This window comes from Chiloscyllium plagiosum, chromosome 18 (genome assembly GCF_004010195.1).
Source record: "Chiloscyllium plagiosum isolate BGI_BamShark_2017 chromosome 18, ASM401019v2, whole genome shotgun sequence".
Lineage (NCBI taxonomy): Eukaryota > Metazoa > Chordata > Chondrichthyes > Orectolobiformes > Hemiscylliidae > Chiloscyllium > Chiloscyllium plagiosum.
Genome location: NC_057727.1, coordinates 346,726 through 362,730, shown reverse-complemented (window position 1 = coordinate 362,730; position 16,005 = coordinate 346,726). Strand labels below are relative to the sequence as shown.

General features: G+C 51.5%; 1 protein-coding gene and 1 long non-coding RNA gene across 3 annotated transcripts in view; one reads left to right on the top strand and one right to left on the bottom strand.

Annotated features, from left to right (window-relative positions):
• The window catches only part of LOC122559229 (sodium- and chloride-dependent creatine transporter 1-like), a 107,816-nt gene that overhangs the window by 71,516 nt on the left and 20,295 nt on the right, over positions 1 to 16,005 (top strand). The window contains exons 6-7 of the mRNA XM_043708608.1: positions 9,843 to 9,977; positions 10,353 to 10,456. Coding sequence (XP_043564543.1) covers positions 9,843 to 9,977; positions 10,353 to 10,456 — 239 coding nt within the window. The remainder of the gene's footprint in view (positions 1 to 9,842; positions 9,978 to 10,352; positions 10,457 to 16,005) is intronic.
• Positions 13,933 to 16,005, bottom strand: part of LOC122558777 — a 2,839-nt gene continuing 766 nt past the window's right edge. For both annotated transcript variants that reach the window (XR_006314247.1, XR_006314248.1), the window contains exon 3: positions 13,933 to 15,993. This is a non-coding gene — a long non-coding RNA (uncharacterized LOC122558777). The remainder of the gene's footprint in view (positions 15,994 to 16,005) is intronic.

The following is a 16,005-nucleotide window of genomic DNA, read 5'->3' as shown; positions in this document are numbered from 1 at the left end:
TCAGTGGTGCTGGAAGAGCACAGCAATTTAGGCAGCATCCGAGGACAGGCAAAATCGACGTTTCGGGCAAAAGCCCTTCATCAGGAATAAAGGCAGAGAGCCTGAAGCGTGGAGAGATAAGCTAGAGGAGGGTGGTGGTGGGGAGAAAGTAGCATAGAGTACAATAGGTGAGTGGGGGAGGAGATGAAGGTGATAGGTCAGGGAGGAGAGGGTGGAGTGGATAGGTGGAAAAGGAGCTGGGCAGGTCGGACAAGTCTGGACAAGTCAAGGGGACAGTGTTGCTGGAGGTTAGAATCTAGGAGTGAATTGGTCATTCTAAATTGCCCACAGTGCTAGGTGCAATAGTCAGAGGGAAATGGGTCTGGGAGGGGGTTACTCTTCGGAGGGTCGGTGTGGACTTGTTGGGCCGAAGAGCCTGTTTCTACATTGTAGGGGAATTTAATCTAATCTAAACTTGGGTGGCAACTTTGAGGGATCTATGGACATAGACCCAGGATCCCTCTGCTCCTCTACACTGCCAAGAATCCTGCCTTTAACCCTGTAATCTGCATTCAAATTCCACCTTGCAAAATGAATCACTTCACACTTTTCCAGGTCGAACTCCATCTGCCACGTCTCAGCCCAGCTCTGTATCCTGTCATTGTCCCGTTGCAACCTACAACAGCCCTCCATCACTTCCCCAACCCTCGTGTCTTCGGCAAACTTACTAACCCACCCTTCCACTTCCTCATCCAAGTCATTTATAAACATCACAAAGAGCAGAGGTCCCAGAACAGATCCCTGTGGAACACAACTGGTCACCAAGCTCCAGGCTGCATACTTTCCATCTACCACCACCCTCTGTCTTCTATGGGCCAGCCAATTCTGTATCCAGACAGCCAGGTCTCCCTGTGTCCCATGCCTCCTTACTTTCTGAATGAGCACATCATGGGGAACCTTATCAAACACCTTGCTAAAATTCATGTACACCACATCCATTGCTCTACCTTCATCAATGTGTTTTGACACATCCTCAAAGAATTCAGTAAGGTTTGTGAGGCATGACCTGCCCCTCACAAAGCCATGCTGACTATCTCTAATCAAACTATAGTTTTCCAATTAATCATAAATCCTGTCTCTCAGAATCCTCTCCAATAGTTTGCCCACCACTGACGTAAGACTGACTGCTCTGTAATTCCCAGGATTATCCCTATAGCCTTTCTTGAACAAGGGAATAGCATTTTCCACTGTCCAATCATCTGGCACTACTCCAGTGGACAGTGAGGACGCAAAGATCATCGCCAAAGACGCAGCAATTTCTTCCCTCACTTCCTGTAGGAACTTAGGGAATGTCCTCACACATCAAGGTACCTCTCACTCGTGAAACATCCCCTCCCTCCTCCAACACTCCCCTCCCTCCTCCAACACTCCCCTCCCTCCTCCAACACTCCCCTCCCTCCTCCAATACTCCCCTCCCTCCTCCAACACTCCCCTCCCTCCTCCAACACTCCCCTCCCTCCTCCAACACTCCCCTCCCTCCTCCAACACTCCCCTCCCTCCTCCAACACTCCCCTCCCTCCTCCAACACTCCCCTCCCTCCTCCAACACTCCCCTCCCTCCTCCAACACTCCCCTCCCTCCTCCAACACTCCCCTCCCTCCTCCAACACTCCCCTCCCTCCTCCAACACTCCCCTCCCTCCTCCAACACTCCCCTCCCTCCTCCAACACTCCCCTCCCTCCTCCAACACTCCCCTCCCTCCTCCAACACTCCCCTCCCTCCTCCAACACTCCCCTCCCTCCTCCAACACTCCCCTCCCTCCTCCAACACTCCCCTCCCTCCTCCAACACTCCCCTCCCTCCTCCAACCTCCCTCCTCCAATGCTCCCCACCTCCAATACTACCCCCTCCAATACACCCCACCTCCTCCAATACCCTCCTCCCTCCTCCAATACTCCCCTCCCTCCTCCAATACTCCCCTCCCTCCTCCTACTCCAGGCACAAGTTCCCTCCACTATCCCTCCTCTGCCCTACCCTCATTCTGTCCATCCTCTTGTTCCTCAAATTAGTGTAGAATGTGTTAGGGTTTTCCATAATCCTACCCGCTAAAGCTTTCTCATGCCCCCTTCTAGCTCTCCTAGTCCATTCTTCACTTCCTTCCTGGCTACCTTGTAACCCTCTAAAGCCCTGTCTGATCCTTGCATCCTCAACTTTAAGTAAGCTTCCTTCTTCCTCTTGACTAGATGTTCCACATCCCTTGTCACCCAAGGTTCCTTCACCCTACCATCCCTTCCTTATCTCAGTGGGACAAACCTATTCAGCACCATCAGCAAGTGCTTCCTAAACAAACTCCACATTTCTGTCATGCATCTGTTCCCAATTTAGTTTACCAGGATGTTGCCTGGATTACAACGTCTTAGTAAAAAGGAGAGGTTTAACCAAATTGAATTGTTTTCTCCAGAGTGTTGCAGTCTGAGGGCTGTGTATCAAAGTGTGAAGGAAATGGAGAGGGTGGATAGTCTGTGTTTTTTCCCAGGATGGAAATGTTAAATACCGTGGGCACAGGTTTAAGATGAGAGGGGGAATGTTTAAAGGAGATGAGAGGCAGGCAGAAATGGAGGAGGCTGGTACAATTACAACATTTAAAAGGCATCTGGATGGGTATATGAACAGGAAGGGTTTGGAGGGATATGGGCCGGGTACAGGCAGGTGGGACGAGATTGGGTTGGGATATCTGGTCGGCATAGATGGGTTGGACCGAAGGGTCTGTTCCGTGCTGTACATCTCCATGACTCTATATCCCTGGGATACCCAACTTTGGCAAAAGGCATCAGAGGTTAGATTAGATTTTTTTTTTAGATTAGGTTACATTACAGTGTAGAAACAGGCCCTTCGGCCCAACAAGTCCACACCGACCCGCCGAAGCGCAACCCACCCATACCCCTACATTTCTCCCTTACCTAACACTACGGGCAATTTAGCATGGCCATTTCACCTGACCTGCACACCTTTGGACTGTGGGAGGAAACCGGAGCACCCGGAGGAAACCCACGCAGACACGGGGAGAACGTGCAAACTCTACACAGACAGTCGCCTGAGGCGGGAATTGAACCCGGGTCACAGGCGCTGTGAGGCAGCAGTGCTAACCACTGTGCCACCGTGCCGCCCAGGTTACTCACTCCCCACTCCCTTTAATATCTCACCCAGTCTAATCCCACTCTCCCCGCTCCCTTTAATATCCCACCCAGTCTAATCCCACTCTCCCCGCTCCCTTTACTATCCCACCCAGTCTAATCCCACTCTCCCCGCTCCCTTTAATATCCCTCCAAATTGCCCACTTTGATGGGGGAACGGCCTACAGAGACCTTTAGATGAGATTAGATTCCCGACAGTGTGGAAACAGGCCCTTCGGCCCAACCCGTCCATACTGACCCTCCAAAGAGTAACCCACCTAGACTAATTTCCCTCTGACTAATGCACCTCACACCACGGACAATTCCCCACGGCCAACCCACCCTAACCTGCACATCCCTGGGCACTATGGGACAATTTCCCACGGCCAATCCACCCTAACCTGCACATCCCTGGGCACTATGGGACAATTTCCCACGGCCAATCCACCCTAACCTGCACATCCCTGGGCACTATGGGACAATATCCCACGGCCAATCCACCCTAACCTGCACATCCCTGGGCACTATGGGACAATATCCCACGGCCAATCCACCCTAACCTGCACATCCCTGGGCACTATGGGACAATATCCCACGGCCAATCCACCCTAACCTGCACATCCCTGGGCACTATGGGACAATATCCCACGGCCAATCCACCCTAACCTGCACATCCCTGGGCACTATGGGACAATTTCCCACGGCCAATCCACCCTAACCTGCACATCCCTGGGCACTATGGGACAATATCCCACGGCCAATCCACCCTAACCTGCACATCCCTGGGCACTATGGGACAATATCCCACGGCCAATCCACCCTAACCTGCACATCCCTGGGCACTATGGGACAATATCCCACGGCCAATCCACCCTAACCTGCACATCCCTGGGCACTATGGGACAATATCCCACGGCCAATCCACCCTAACCTGCACATCCCTGGGCACTATGGGACAATTTCCCACGGCCAATCCACCCTAACCTGCACATCCCTGGGCACTATGGGACAATATCCCACGGCCAATCCACCCTAACCTGCACATCCCTGGGCACTATGGGACAATATCCCACGGCCAATCCACCCTAACCTGCACATCCCTGGGCACTATGGGACAATATCCCACGGCCAATCCACCCTAACCTGCACATCCCTGGGCACTATGGGACAATATCCCACGGCCAATCCACCCTAACCTGCACATCCCTGGGCACTATGGGACAATTTCCCACGGCCAATCCACCCTAACCTGCACATCCCTGGGCACTATGGGACAATATCCCACGGCCAATCCACCCTAACCTGCACATCCCTGGGCACTATGGGACAATATCCCACGGCCAATCCACCCTAACCTGCACATCCCTGGGCACTATGGGACAATATCCCACGGCCAATCCACCCTAACCTGCACATCCCTGGGCACTATGGGACAATATCCCACGGCCAATCCACCCTAACCTGCACATCCCTGGGCACTATGGGACAATTTCCCACGGCCAATCCACCCTAACCTGCACATCCCTGGGCACTATGGGACAATATCCCACGGCCAATCCACCCTAACCTGCACATCCCTGGGCACTATGGGACAATATCCCACGGCCAATCCACCCTAACCTGCACATCCCTGGGCACTATGGGACAATATCCCACGGCCAATCCACCCTAACCTGCACATCCCTGGGCACTATGGGACAATATCCCACGGCCAATCCACCCTAACCTGCACATCCCTGGGCACTATGGGACAATTTCCCACGGCCAATCCACCCTAACCTGCACATCCCTGGGCACTATGGGACAATATCCCACGGCCAATCCACCCTAACCTGCACATCCCTGGGCACTATGGGACAATATCCCACGGCCAATCCACCCTAACCTGCACATCCCTGGGCACTATGGGACAATATCCCACGGCCAATCCACCCTAACCTGCACATCCCTGGGCACTATGGGACAATATCCCACGGCCAATCCACCCTAACCTGCACATCCCTGGGCACTATGGGACAATTTCCCACGGCCAATCCACCCTAACCTGCACATCCCTGGGCACTATGGGACAATATCCCACGGCCAATCCACCCTAACCTGCACATCCCTGGGCACTATGGGACAATATCCCACGGCCAATCCACCCTAACCTGCACATCCCTGGGCACTATGGGACAATATCCCACGGCCAATCCACCCTAACCTGCACATCCCTGGGCACTATGGGACAATATCCCACGGCCAATCCACCCTAACCTGCACATCCCTGGGCACTATGGGACAATTTCCCACGGCCAATCCACCCTAACCTGCACATCCCTGGGCACTATGGGACAATATCCCACGGCCAATCCACCCTAACCTGCACATCCCTGGGCACTATGGGACAATATCCCACGGCCAATCCACCCTAACCTGCACATCCCTGGGCACTATGGGACAATATCCCACGGCCAATCCACCCTAACCTGCACATCCCTGGGCACTATGGGACAATATCCCACGGCCAATCCACCCTAACCTGCACATCCCTGGGCACTATGGGACAATTTCCCACGGCCAATCCACCCTAACCTGCACATCCCTGGGCACTATGGGACAATATCCCACGGCCAATCCACCCTAACCTGCACATCCCTGGGCACTATGGGACAATATCCCACGGCCAATCCACCCTAACCTGCACATCCCTGGGCACTATGGGACAATATCCCACGGCCAATCCACCCTAACCTGCACATCCCTGGGCACTATGGGACAATATCCCACGGCCAATCCACCCTAACCTGCACATCCCTGGGCACTATGGGACAATTTCCCACGGCCAATCCACCCTAACCTGCACATCCCTGGGCACTATGGGACAATATCCCACGGCCAATCCACCCTAACCTGCACATCCCTGGGCACTATGGGACAATATCCCACGGCCAATCCACCCTAACCTGCACATCCCTGGGCACTATGGGACAATATCCCACGGCCAATCCACCCTAACCTGCACATCCCTGGGCACTATGGGACAATATCCCACGGCCAATCCACCCTAACCTGCACATCCCTGGGCACTATGGGACAATTTCCCACGGCCAATCCACCCTAACCTGCACATCCCTGGGCACTATGGGACAATATCCCACGGCCAATCCACCCTAACCTGCACATCCCTGGGCACTATGGGACAATATCCCACGGCCAATCCACCCTAACCTGCACATCCCTGGGCACTATGGGACAATATCCCACGGCCAATCCACCCTAACCTGCACATCCCTGGGCACTATGGGACAATATCCCACGGCCAATCCACCCTAACCTGCACATCCCTGGGCACTATGGGACAATTTCCCACGGCCAATCCACCCTAACCTGCACATCCCTGGGCACTATGGGACAATATCCCACGGCCAATCCACCCTAACCTGCACATCCCTGGGCACTATGGGACAATATCCCACGGCCAATCCACCCTAACCTGCACATCCCTGGGCACTATGGGACAATATCCCACGGCCAATCCACCCTAACCTGCACATCCCTGGGCACTATGGGACAATATCCCACGGCCAATCCACCCTAACCTGCACATCCCTGGGCACTATGGGACAATTTCCCACGGCCAATCCACCCTAACCTGCACATCCCTGGGCACTATGGGACAATATCCCACGGCCAATCCACCCTAACCTGCACATCCCTGGGCACTATGGGACAATATCCCACGGCCAATCCACCCTAACCTGCAGGACCAAAACTGGACATAGTACTCCAAATGGGGCCTAACCAGAGGTTTATAAAGTCTTAGTAGTACATCTCTGTTTTTATATTCCAACCCTCTTGAGATAAGAGACAACATTGCATTCGCTTTCTTAATCATGGACTCAACCTGCATGTTTACCTTTAGAGAATCCTCGACTAGCATTCCCAGATCCCTTTGTGCTTTGGCTTTATTAATTTTCTCACCATTTAGAAAGTAGTCTATGCTTTTATTCTTTTTGCCAAAGTGCAAGACCTCGCACTTGCTCACGTTAAATTCCATCAGCCATTTCCTGGGCCACTCTCCCAACCTGTCTAGATCCTTCTGTAGCCTCCCCACTTCCTCAGTACTACCTGCCTGTCCACCTAACTTCGTATCATCGGCAAAGTTCGCTAGAATGCCCCCGGTTCCCTCATCCAAATCATTAATATATAATGTGAACAGCTGTGGCCCCAGCACCGAACCCTGCGGGACACCGCTCGTCACCGGCTGCCATTCTGAAAAAGAACCTTTTATCCCAACTCTCTGCCTTCTGTTAGACAGCCAATCCTCAATCCATCCCAGCAGCTCACCTCGAATACAATGGGCCCTCACCTTGCTCAGCAGCCTCCCAAACTAACTTCGTCCCATTCTCCTGTGATTAGCCCGTATCCCTCGAAGCCAATCCTGTCCATGTGCCTATCCAAATGTCGTTTAAACACTGTAATTGTACCAGCCTCCACCACTTCCTCTGGCAGCTCATTCCATACACCACACACACCCAGTTTGGGTTCCCCCATGGCCACCCAGCTCCTGACTGCATTCTAGCCTTGGGTCAAACATGGACAAGAGAGCTGCATTCCAGAAGGGAGGGAAGAGGGACAGCCCTTAACATCAAGACTGTGTTTGACCAAATGTGGCCTCAAGGAGACCTGGCAAAAGTGGAATCATTGAGTGTCAGGGGGTAAACATTCCACTGGTCAGTCATACCTGACACACAGGAAGATGGTTGTGGTTGTTGGTCAGTCATCTCAGCTCCAGGACATCTCTGCAGGAGTCCCACAGGGTAGCGTCCTGGGCCCAACCATCTTCAGCTGCTTCATCAATGACCTTCCCTCCATAAGGTCAGAAATGGGGATGGTCACTGATGATTGCACAATGTTCAGCACCATTCACGACTCCTCAGATACCGAAGCAGTCTGTGTTCAAATACAGCAAGATCTGTACAATACCCAGGCTTGGGCTGACAAGTAGGAGAAAGTGAGGACTGCAGATGCTGGAGATCAGAGCTGAAAAATGTGTTGCTGGAAAAGCGCAGCAGGTCAGGCATCATCAAAGGAGCAGGAGAATCGACGTTTCGGGCATGAGCCCTTCTTCAGGATTCGTCGATTCTCCTGCTCTTTGATGCTGCCTGACCTGCTGCGCTTTTCCAGCAACACATTTTTCAGCTTTGGGCTGACAAGTGGCAAGTAACATCATGCCACACAAATGCCAGGCTATGACCATCTTCAATATGAGACAATCAAACCACCGCCCCTTGGCATTCAATGGTGTTCACATCACTGAATCCCCCACTATCAACAACTTAGCAGTTACCATTGTCTAGAAACTGGATTGGACTCACCCCATAAACACAGCGGCTACAAGAACAGGTCAGAGATTGGGAATACTGCGGTGAGTAACTCCCCTCCTGACTCCCTGAAGTCTGTCCACCATCTACAAGGCACCAGTCAGGAGTGGGATGGAATACTCCCCACTTGCCCTGGATGGGGGCAACTCCAACAACGCTCAAGAAGCTCAACACCATCCAGGACAAAGCAGCTGCTTGATTGGCCCCACATCCACAAGCACCCACTCCCTCCCCCACCCACACTCAGTAGCAGCAGTGTGTACTATCTACAAGGTGTACTGCAGAAACTCACCAAAGATCCTCAGACAGCACCTTCCAAACCCACAGCCACTTCCATCTAGAAGGACAAGGGCAGCAGATACATGGGAACACCATCTCCTGCAAGTTCCCCTCCAAACCACTCACCATCCTGACCTGGAAATATATCGCTTTTCCTCCACTGCCCCTGGGTCAGAATCCTGGAATTCCCTCCCTAAGGGCATCGTGGGTCTATCCACAGCACATGGACTGCAGCGGGTCAAGAAAGCAGCTCACCCCCTCCTTCTCAAGGGGCAACTAGGGATGGGTAATAAATGCTGGGCCCAGCCAGCGATGCCTATGTCCCACTAAAAAATGAATAATTTGTTTTTAAAAAACCTCTGTGTGAAAATGTTACCCCTCAGGTCCCTTTTATATTTTTCCCCCTTCATCTTAATCCTATGCCCTCTAGTTCTGGACTACCCCACCCCAGGGAAGAGACTTTATCTATTTATCCGATCCATGTCCCTGATGATTTTATAAACCTCTATAAGGTCACCCCTCAGCCTCTAACGCTCCAGGGAAAACGACCCCAGCCTCTCCATATAGCTCAAACCCTCCAGAACTGGTAATCTCCTTGTAAATTCTTGTGGCATCCTTTCCAACTTAATAACATCCTTCCAATAGCAGGGATTGAGAAGGTGGGGGGTGAGCTGTCTGCATGATCCGCTGCAGTCCATGTGCTGTGGGTTGACCCACAATGCCCTGAGGGAGGGAATTCTGTTGATTGGTGCTCGCTCATCCAGACCTACCACTTAGAAAGTTGAATGATCCAATCAGATGTTTCCGACAAGAAAATCATTTGTTAAGGAGAAACCCGAGAAATATTTCTAATGCAGGAACGTCCAGGTGAAGAGATGGGTCAGTAAACGTTGTTGTGTTTTGGGTGAGCCCTGAAGGAGATGGAGTTGCCCCATTGACCTCTCTCTCTCTCTCTCTCTCCCTCTCTCTCTCCCTCATTCTCACTCGCTCCCCCTCCCTCTCTCTCCCTCATTCTCACTCTCTCTCCCTCCCTCTCTCCCATTTGCAGGTGGTCTATTTCACGGCTCTGTTCCCCTATCTTGTTCTGGTCATCCTCCTTGCCCATGGCGTCTCATTACCAGGAGCTCTGGACGGCATCATTTATTATTTGAAACCTGATTGGTCCAAGCTTGGTGAAGCTCAGGTAACCATTGTGTATTCGCTTCCCCTCACCGTCGTGATTTTTTTTTCTGTCTCTTCCCCTCGTCCTCCTTCTGAATCTCGCAGTGTTTCCCTAATTCGATTGCATTGGGCTGAAATCTTTCCTCTTGTATGTTTTGACTATTGGCCAGTTCCCTGTTGGTGAAGTTATTGGGAAGCTGCTGTGAAATGACTAGGAGCATTGCCTCGTCCTCCTGTAACATAATGCAGTTTGTCAGAAATATAATTTGTTGTTGATGATGTTGGGTTTTTTTTAGGTTTCTTTAATTCAAACCCATGGACTGGCCGCCCCATATTGCTTCCACACATGCTGCTGTTGGTTTATAGAATGTTTTATTTTACTTGATTTCTCTTGAAGGTTTGGATTGATGCAGGAACCCAGATCTTTTTCTCATATGCGATTGGATTAGGAGCACTCACAGCACTAGGCAGCTACAATCGTTTTCACAACAACTGCTACAGGTAACCTAGCAACACAGGAGATACACTTTGTTCATTACTTTTCTCTCCAAAGAAACAGTCCATTTTGGGTGTTTTCGCAAGTGGAAGGGGATGCTGTGGAAGGATGGGACCAGCTCCCTGGTGTCAGCAAGCGTTGTTCTTGTATCTGTGATGTGTGCAACTCACAGACTGACCTCTGCCCCCTGCCCATGTAGTCACCCCCATGCCCTTCACCCTCAGGCCCCCCCACCCAGCAAACCCTGGGAGGTACATCACCTAAACATAGTGGGGAGCAGCATATTCCCCTTGTTCATGGCTACCTCCCGCCCCCCGCGGGGGTGTGCTGCGTGTGAGTGATTGACAGCTACAGATACGTGGCCTGAGGAACTGGGGTGGGTGGGCGAGGGAGGGGATTGTAGTGGGGACGCGTAGGGTAACGCTGGCTCTTACCAGGACAGCTGTTCCGCTGTGGGAGCCAGCACTGAAAGCCAAGTGGACTCTGGTCCAGACTGAAAAGCTGAAGATGATGGCGTATGCCAGAGCAAAGAGAAACTGAGGATTGGCAGAGATCAAAGCCATTAGGGTCATTCACCTTTATCCTTAACCACGTGTCAGTGCTGGGCAGACCCACCCCCAGCCATTCTCTAAACAGCAATGTCCTACAGCCTGGCAATATATTGCAGGAGAGAGGGGAGCTCGCTGTCTGAGGAGGGACATTCCCAGTTCCCACACAGTGGTCTGAACCACGTTGGGCTACAAGATGGTGGAGGGTGATGGAAACCTGGGAAATGGAGCCCTATCAATGTCCTGAGGAGGGACCAGCAGAGAGGGCGCTATGTAAGATGGAAAGCGCTCCCAGGCACAGACCTGTTTGAGGGAGGGCCACGTATCTGCCTACTGTAGCTGCCAATCACTGCCATTGGTGTTTGTCACAGGGAATTCTCATTCCCCCATAACGATAGGAATCCTTCAGAAAAATGCTGGGCTGAACCCTGGGCAGGAGCCACACAGAGGAAGGTGTGCTGTGTTCCTTTTTCCTGTCATGAGTCTGACTCCGAGCTGACAGCAGCAGTACTGGGATCCAGCACAGCCCCTCAGTGATGATGTGTGCGGTACCTGAACCCAGCCTGAAACCAGGAGAGCTGCACACCCATTACACACCTCCCTACTATTGGCACAGTGCCCAGTACCCCGGATGGGTGCTACCTCTCTGATTAAATATGTTTGTACATTAGCCGTAGACTCTGACAGCATAAGAGGAGGCCATTTGGCCCAACATGTCTGACCATGCTCATTGAAAGAGTTTTCCAAAGGATCCCACTTTCTTCAGCTCTTCCTCATGGTCCTGGGATTCTCTTCCTTCCAGTATTTCCCCAGCTGCCCTTTTTGAATGTTTCCGTTGAATCAGTTTCCTCTGCCCTCTCCTGGCACTGAGCCCCTGGCCACCACGACTCACTGCTTCCAAATTCAGCTGTTTATTGAGAAGAACAGAAAAGTGGTCGCTTGTAAGAAATCCTTCAATTCTGGATCATTCCTCTGCTGGGAGTGAGTGAGTGATTCTGGGTATGAATCACCAGGTTACTGTGCAGCACAATCAGGAGATGATGTTCTCCCCAACTCCCACTGTCTAGTTATGGATAGCGACGGCTGTTTTTGAGATTAACACATTGTGAATATTTCCAGCTGTGACATTTGGTCAGCTCTTACACAACCAATTGGACAGAACCTACCCCCACCCACCCACCCAGCCCTGTCTGAGCAATAGGAGCCCCCTGACTCCACTTCACCTGAAGTGTGCATCTAACTGTGCTCCTGTTCCAATCTCCTGGAAGATCACTAGTGACTGGGCTGTCCCTGTCTGTGTCATTTACTGATACACACTCATGGCCATCTTCATCTTCACCTCACTCCTGAGGACAAATCTGTCCAGCTCAGTCTGGAGGTTCTCAATGTCTTTGGGACTCAGTTCTTGAGGTGCTGTATATCCCGTTGGGTTCTGCACCTTGCGGTTGGCAGTTCTGGGACAGGAGCTAACATCGCAATTCTACAGGAGCAAAAGCAACAAGAGATGCATTTTCCTGGGATTTTTCGACCAGGTCCAGGGATGGATGGGGTGGCCATGCTTTATCAGAAGGTTTTTTAGGTTCTCTTATATTGTTCAACGTCTAATGTTCTACTTTGCCGACCTACCTATCTGCTGTATTTTATTAGCCTGTTTAAAGCTAAGATCTAGTGTTTATGCAAAACCCTGAGCTTCCAGGAACTTGGCCTTCACCTGCAGGTAAGATGACCAGGTGATGGAGGACATTGTGCTGTCCACACTCACTTCCTCATCCAACCCTTACCCTCCACATCCTCCTGGCCTACCCTCTTCCACTTCCAGCCAGCTACATCACCTCAACCCAACCTCCTCACCAACTCACCCTCCTTCTTCAACACACTCTGCACATCCAACCCTATCTCTTCTTCATCTGACAACCCACCTTCTACATCCTCCCAGCCCAACAACCTCCTCATCTTGATCCAACCTCCTCCTCCCAGCAGCTATACAAATGCAAGGAGAAACTTCCCCTAACCTAACCCTGACCCTCACCCCAACCCTGACCCTCACCTCAACCCTGAACCTAACCCTGACCCTAACCCCAACCCTAACCCTAACCTAACCCTGACCCTCACCCCAACCCTGACCCTGACCCTAACCCGAACCCTAACCCCTGATCTCGCTGTCCCTTTCTCAGGATTTTGTTAATTTGGGGGTAATTCTGTGATGAATCATTGAGTAATTCCTGTCTATGTGTGGCCATTCAGATTCTGTGTGGCTTTAACCCAAATCAACTCTAGACCCCAAAATGAATTCAAACCCCGGAGTCTGAGAGGAGATTTTTGTTTTCGCTGGTTGGATCGTTGTTTGAAATAGTGAACTGCATTGCTTCAGTCGATCTACAGTGAGAGAACGTTTGCCTCTCGATAACACAGTGGCAGTCCTGCATATTCCCTCCCCCCACCCGTGTTACCTGCATGAGTGATGATTGTCTTATTAACCAATTATTGACAAGTATTTTTCTGCACCTCATCACTTTCTCCGGTAAATTCGAGCCGATGCACCTATTGTGCATCACATGCCAGCCTTTCCTGACCCACATTGTCCTTGCATCACTCTCACTATCTGACCACAGTCTGCTTCTCGACAGGTCACTGGGTGACCGATTGCAGACACCCTGGAGGAGGGGCTGCTGGGACTGAGCTTTCCCCCTTCACCCCAGGTTAAGGGTCACTGAGGGGGGCTGGAGCTGGTGGTGTCTGACTGGGGGAACTGGCACTGAAAGTAGGATTTGTGCTGGTCCCCCAGCACTGTCCACCTTCGGACAAGACAGCGTAGGCTCGAGGAATAGTGGCAGTTCTCCAAATGAAAACTGCAAAACAAAAGCTAACAAATGAACTGTTGGATTGTCATAAAATCCTAACTGATTCACTACTGTCCTTTAGGGAAGGAAATCCTTACCCAATCTGGGCCTATTGTGTGGCCATTCAGATTCTGTGTGGCTCCAGACCCACAGCAATGGGGTTGATTTCGAACTGCCCCTCTGAAATGATGGAACACCCCCCCCCCCACCCCCCAACCCATTGCGCTGCACATTCTGAGTGGACAGGGAGAGTGTGTGTGTCACATGCTCCTGGTAATGATGACCTTCAGAAAGGTTTGTGGTTGTTGGGGGTTTTACATCATGATGCACCAATCCTTCGGGAATATTCAGTGCAGGACCATGGAATGGAGTGGAGTGAGTGTCCTTTCCCTGTCCTTCTTGGACAGTCTCAGCAGTCTCACCGATTGTGTCTGTACATCAGTGAGAGTCGGCCCTTTAACCCCATACTCTCTGCCGCCCTGCTACAGTGGTCTGCCCGATGTGGATCTGACCTTGTTCACCCCAGTGAACAAGATTAGTCTCTGTTTTCTTGGACACAGAGAACACCTTAAGAACAAACTCAAGCCAATGTATACCAGGTCCGGTATATTCCTGCAGTGAGAGAGAGCTGAATGACTGCACAGCCAGTAGATGCTGATCCACACGCAGCAAGACACTGTCTCTGTCCAAGTCCCACGCTAAGTGAGAGAGAACTCACTCTCCCAGGTTTATCTTCATGGATTGATGGGGTTTATGTTTCTGAGATTGGGATCTGTACAGACCTCTGAAAAGGTTGGCATTTTCCGGTAAATGTTTGGGTTTATGCTGAAGGTCCCTTGGCATCAGCTGGAAGGCTCGGAATATTGAGGGGTACCAGCTGGAACCATCACCTTCCTCCTGTATGGCCCTCCGATAAGAGGCAGTCCAATCACAATCAGCGACTAAAGCATAGTCAGCTCAGGGGGAGCACCCAGCAGTCTGTGTGTGAGACTGTGGAGAGACCTAGAGACAGGTCTGTGTCAGTGCAGAGTTACCTGTGGACAGGTATAAGTCAGTGTGGAGTTACCTGTAGACAGGTATGAGTCAGTGTGGAGTCACCTGTGGTCAGGTATGAGTCAATGTGGAGTCACCTGTAGACAGGTATGAGCCAGTGCAGAATTACCTGTAGACAGGTATGAGTCAGTGCGGAGTTACCTGTAGACAGGTGTGTCGCAGTGCAGAGTTACCTGTAGACAGGTATGAGTCAATGTTGAGTTACCTGTAGACAGGTCTGAGTCAGTGTGGAGTTACCCGTAGACAGGTGTGTCGCTGTGCGGAGTTACCTGTAGACAGGTGTGTCGCAGTGCAGAGTTACCTGTAGACAGGTATGAGTCAATGTTGAGTTACCTGTAGACAGGTCTGAGTCAGTGTGGAGTTACCCGTAGACAGGTGTGTCGCAGTGCGGAGCTACCTGTAGACAGGTGTGTCGCAGTGCAGAGTTACCTGTAGACAGGTCTGAGTCAGTGTGGAGTTACCTGTGGACAGGTCTGAGTCAGTGCGGAGTTATCTGTGGACAGGTATGAGTCAGTATGGAGTTCCCTGTACACAAGTCTGAGTCAATGCGGAGTTACCTGTGGACACGTCTGAGTCAGTGCAGAGTTACCTGTAGACAGGTGTGTCGCAGTGTGGAGTTATTTGTAGTCAGGTCTGAGTCAGTGTGGAGTTCCCTGTAGACAGGTCTGAGTCAGTGTGGAGTTACCTGTGGACAGGTCTGAGTCAGTGTGGAGTCACCTATGGACAGGTATGAGTCACTGTGGAGTCACCTGTGGACAGGTATAAGCCAGTGTGGAGTTACCTGTGGACAGGTCTGAGTCAGTGTGGAGTCACCTGTGGACAGGTATGAGTCAGTGTGGAGTCACCTGTAGACAGGTATGAGTCAGTGCAGAATTACCTGTAGACAGGTATGTCGCAGTGTGGAGTTACCTGTAGACAGGTATGTCGCAGTGTGGAGTTACCTGTAGACAGGTATGTTGCAGTGTGGAGTTACCTGTAGACAGGTCTGAGTCAGTGCAGAGTTACCTGTAGACAGGTCTGAGTCGGTGTGGAGTTACCTGTAGACAGATCTGAGTTGGTGTGGAGTTATCTGTAGACGGGTCTGAGTCAGTGGAGAGTTACCTGTAGACAGGT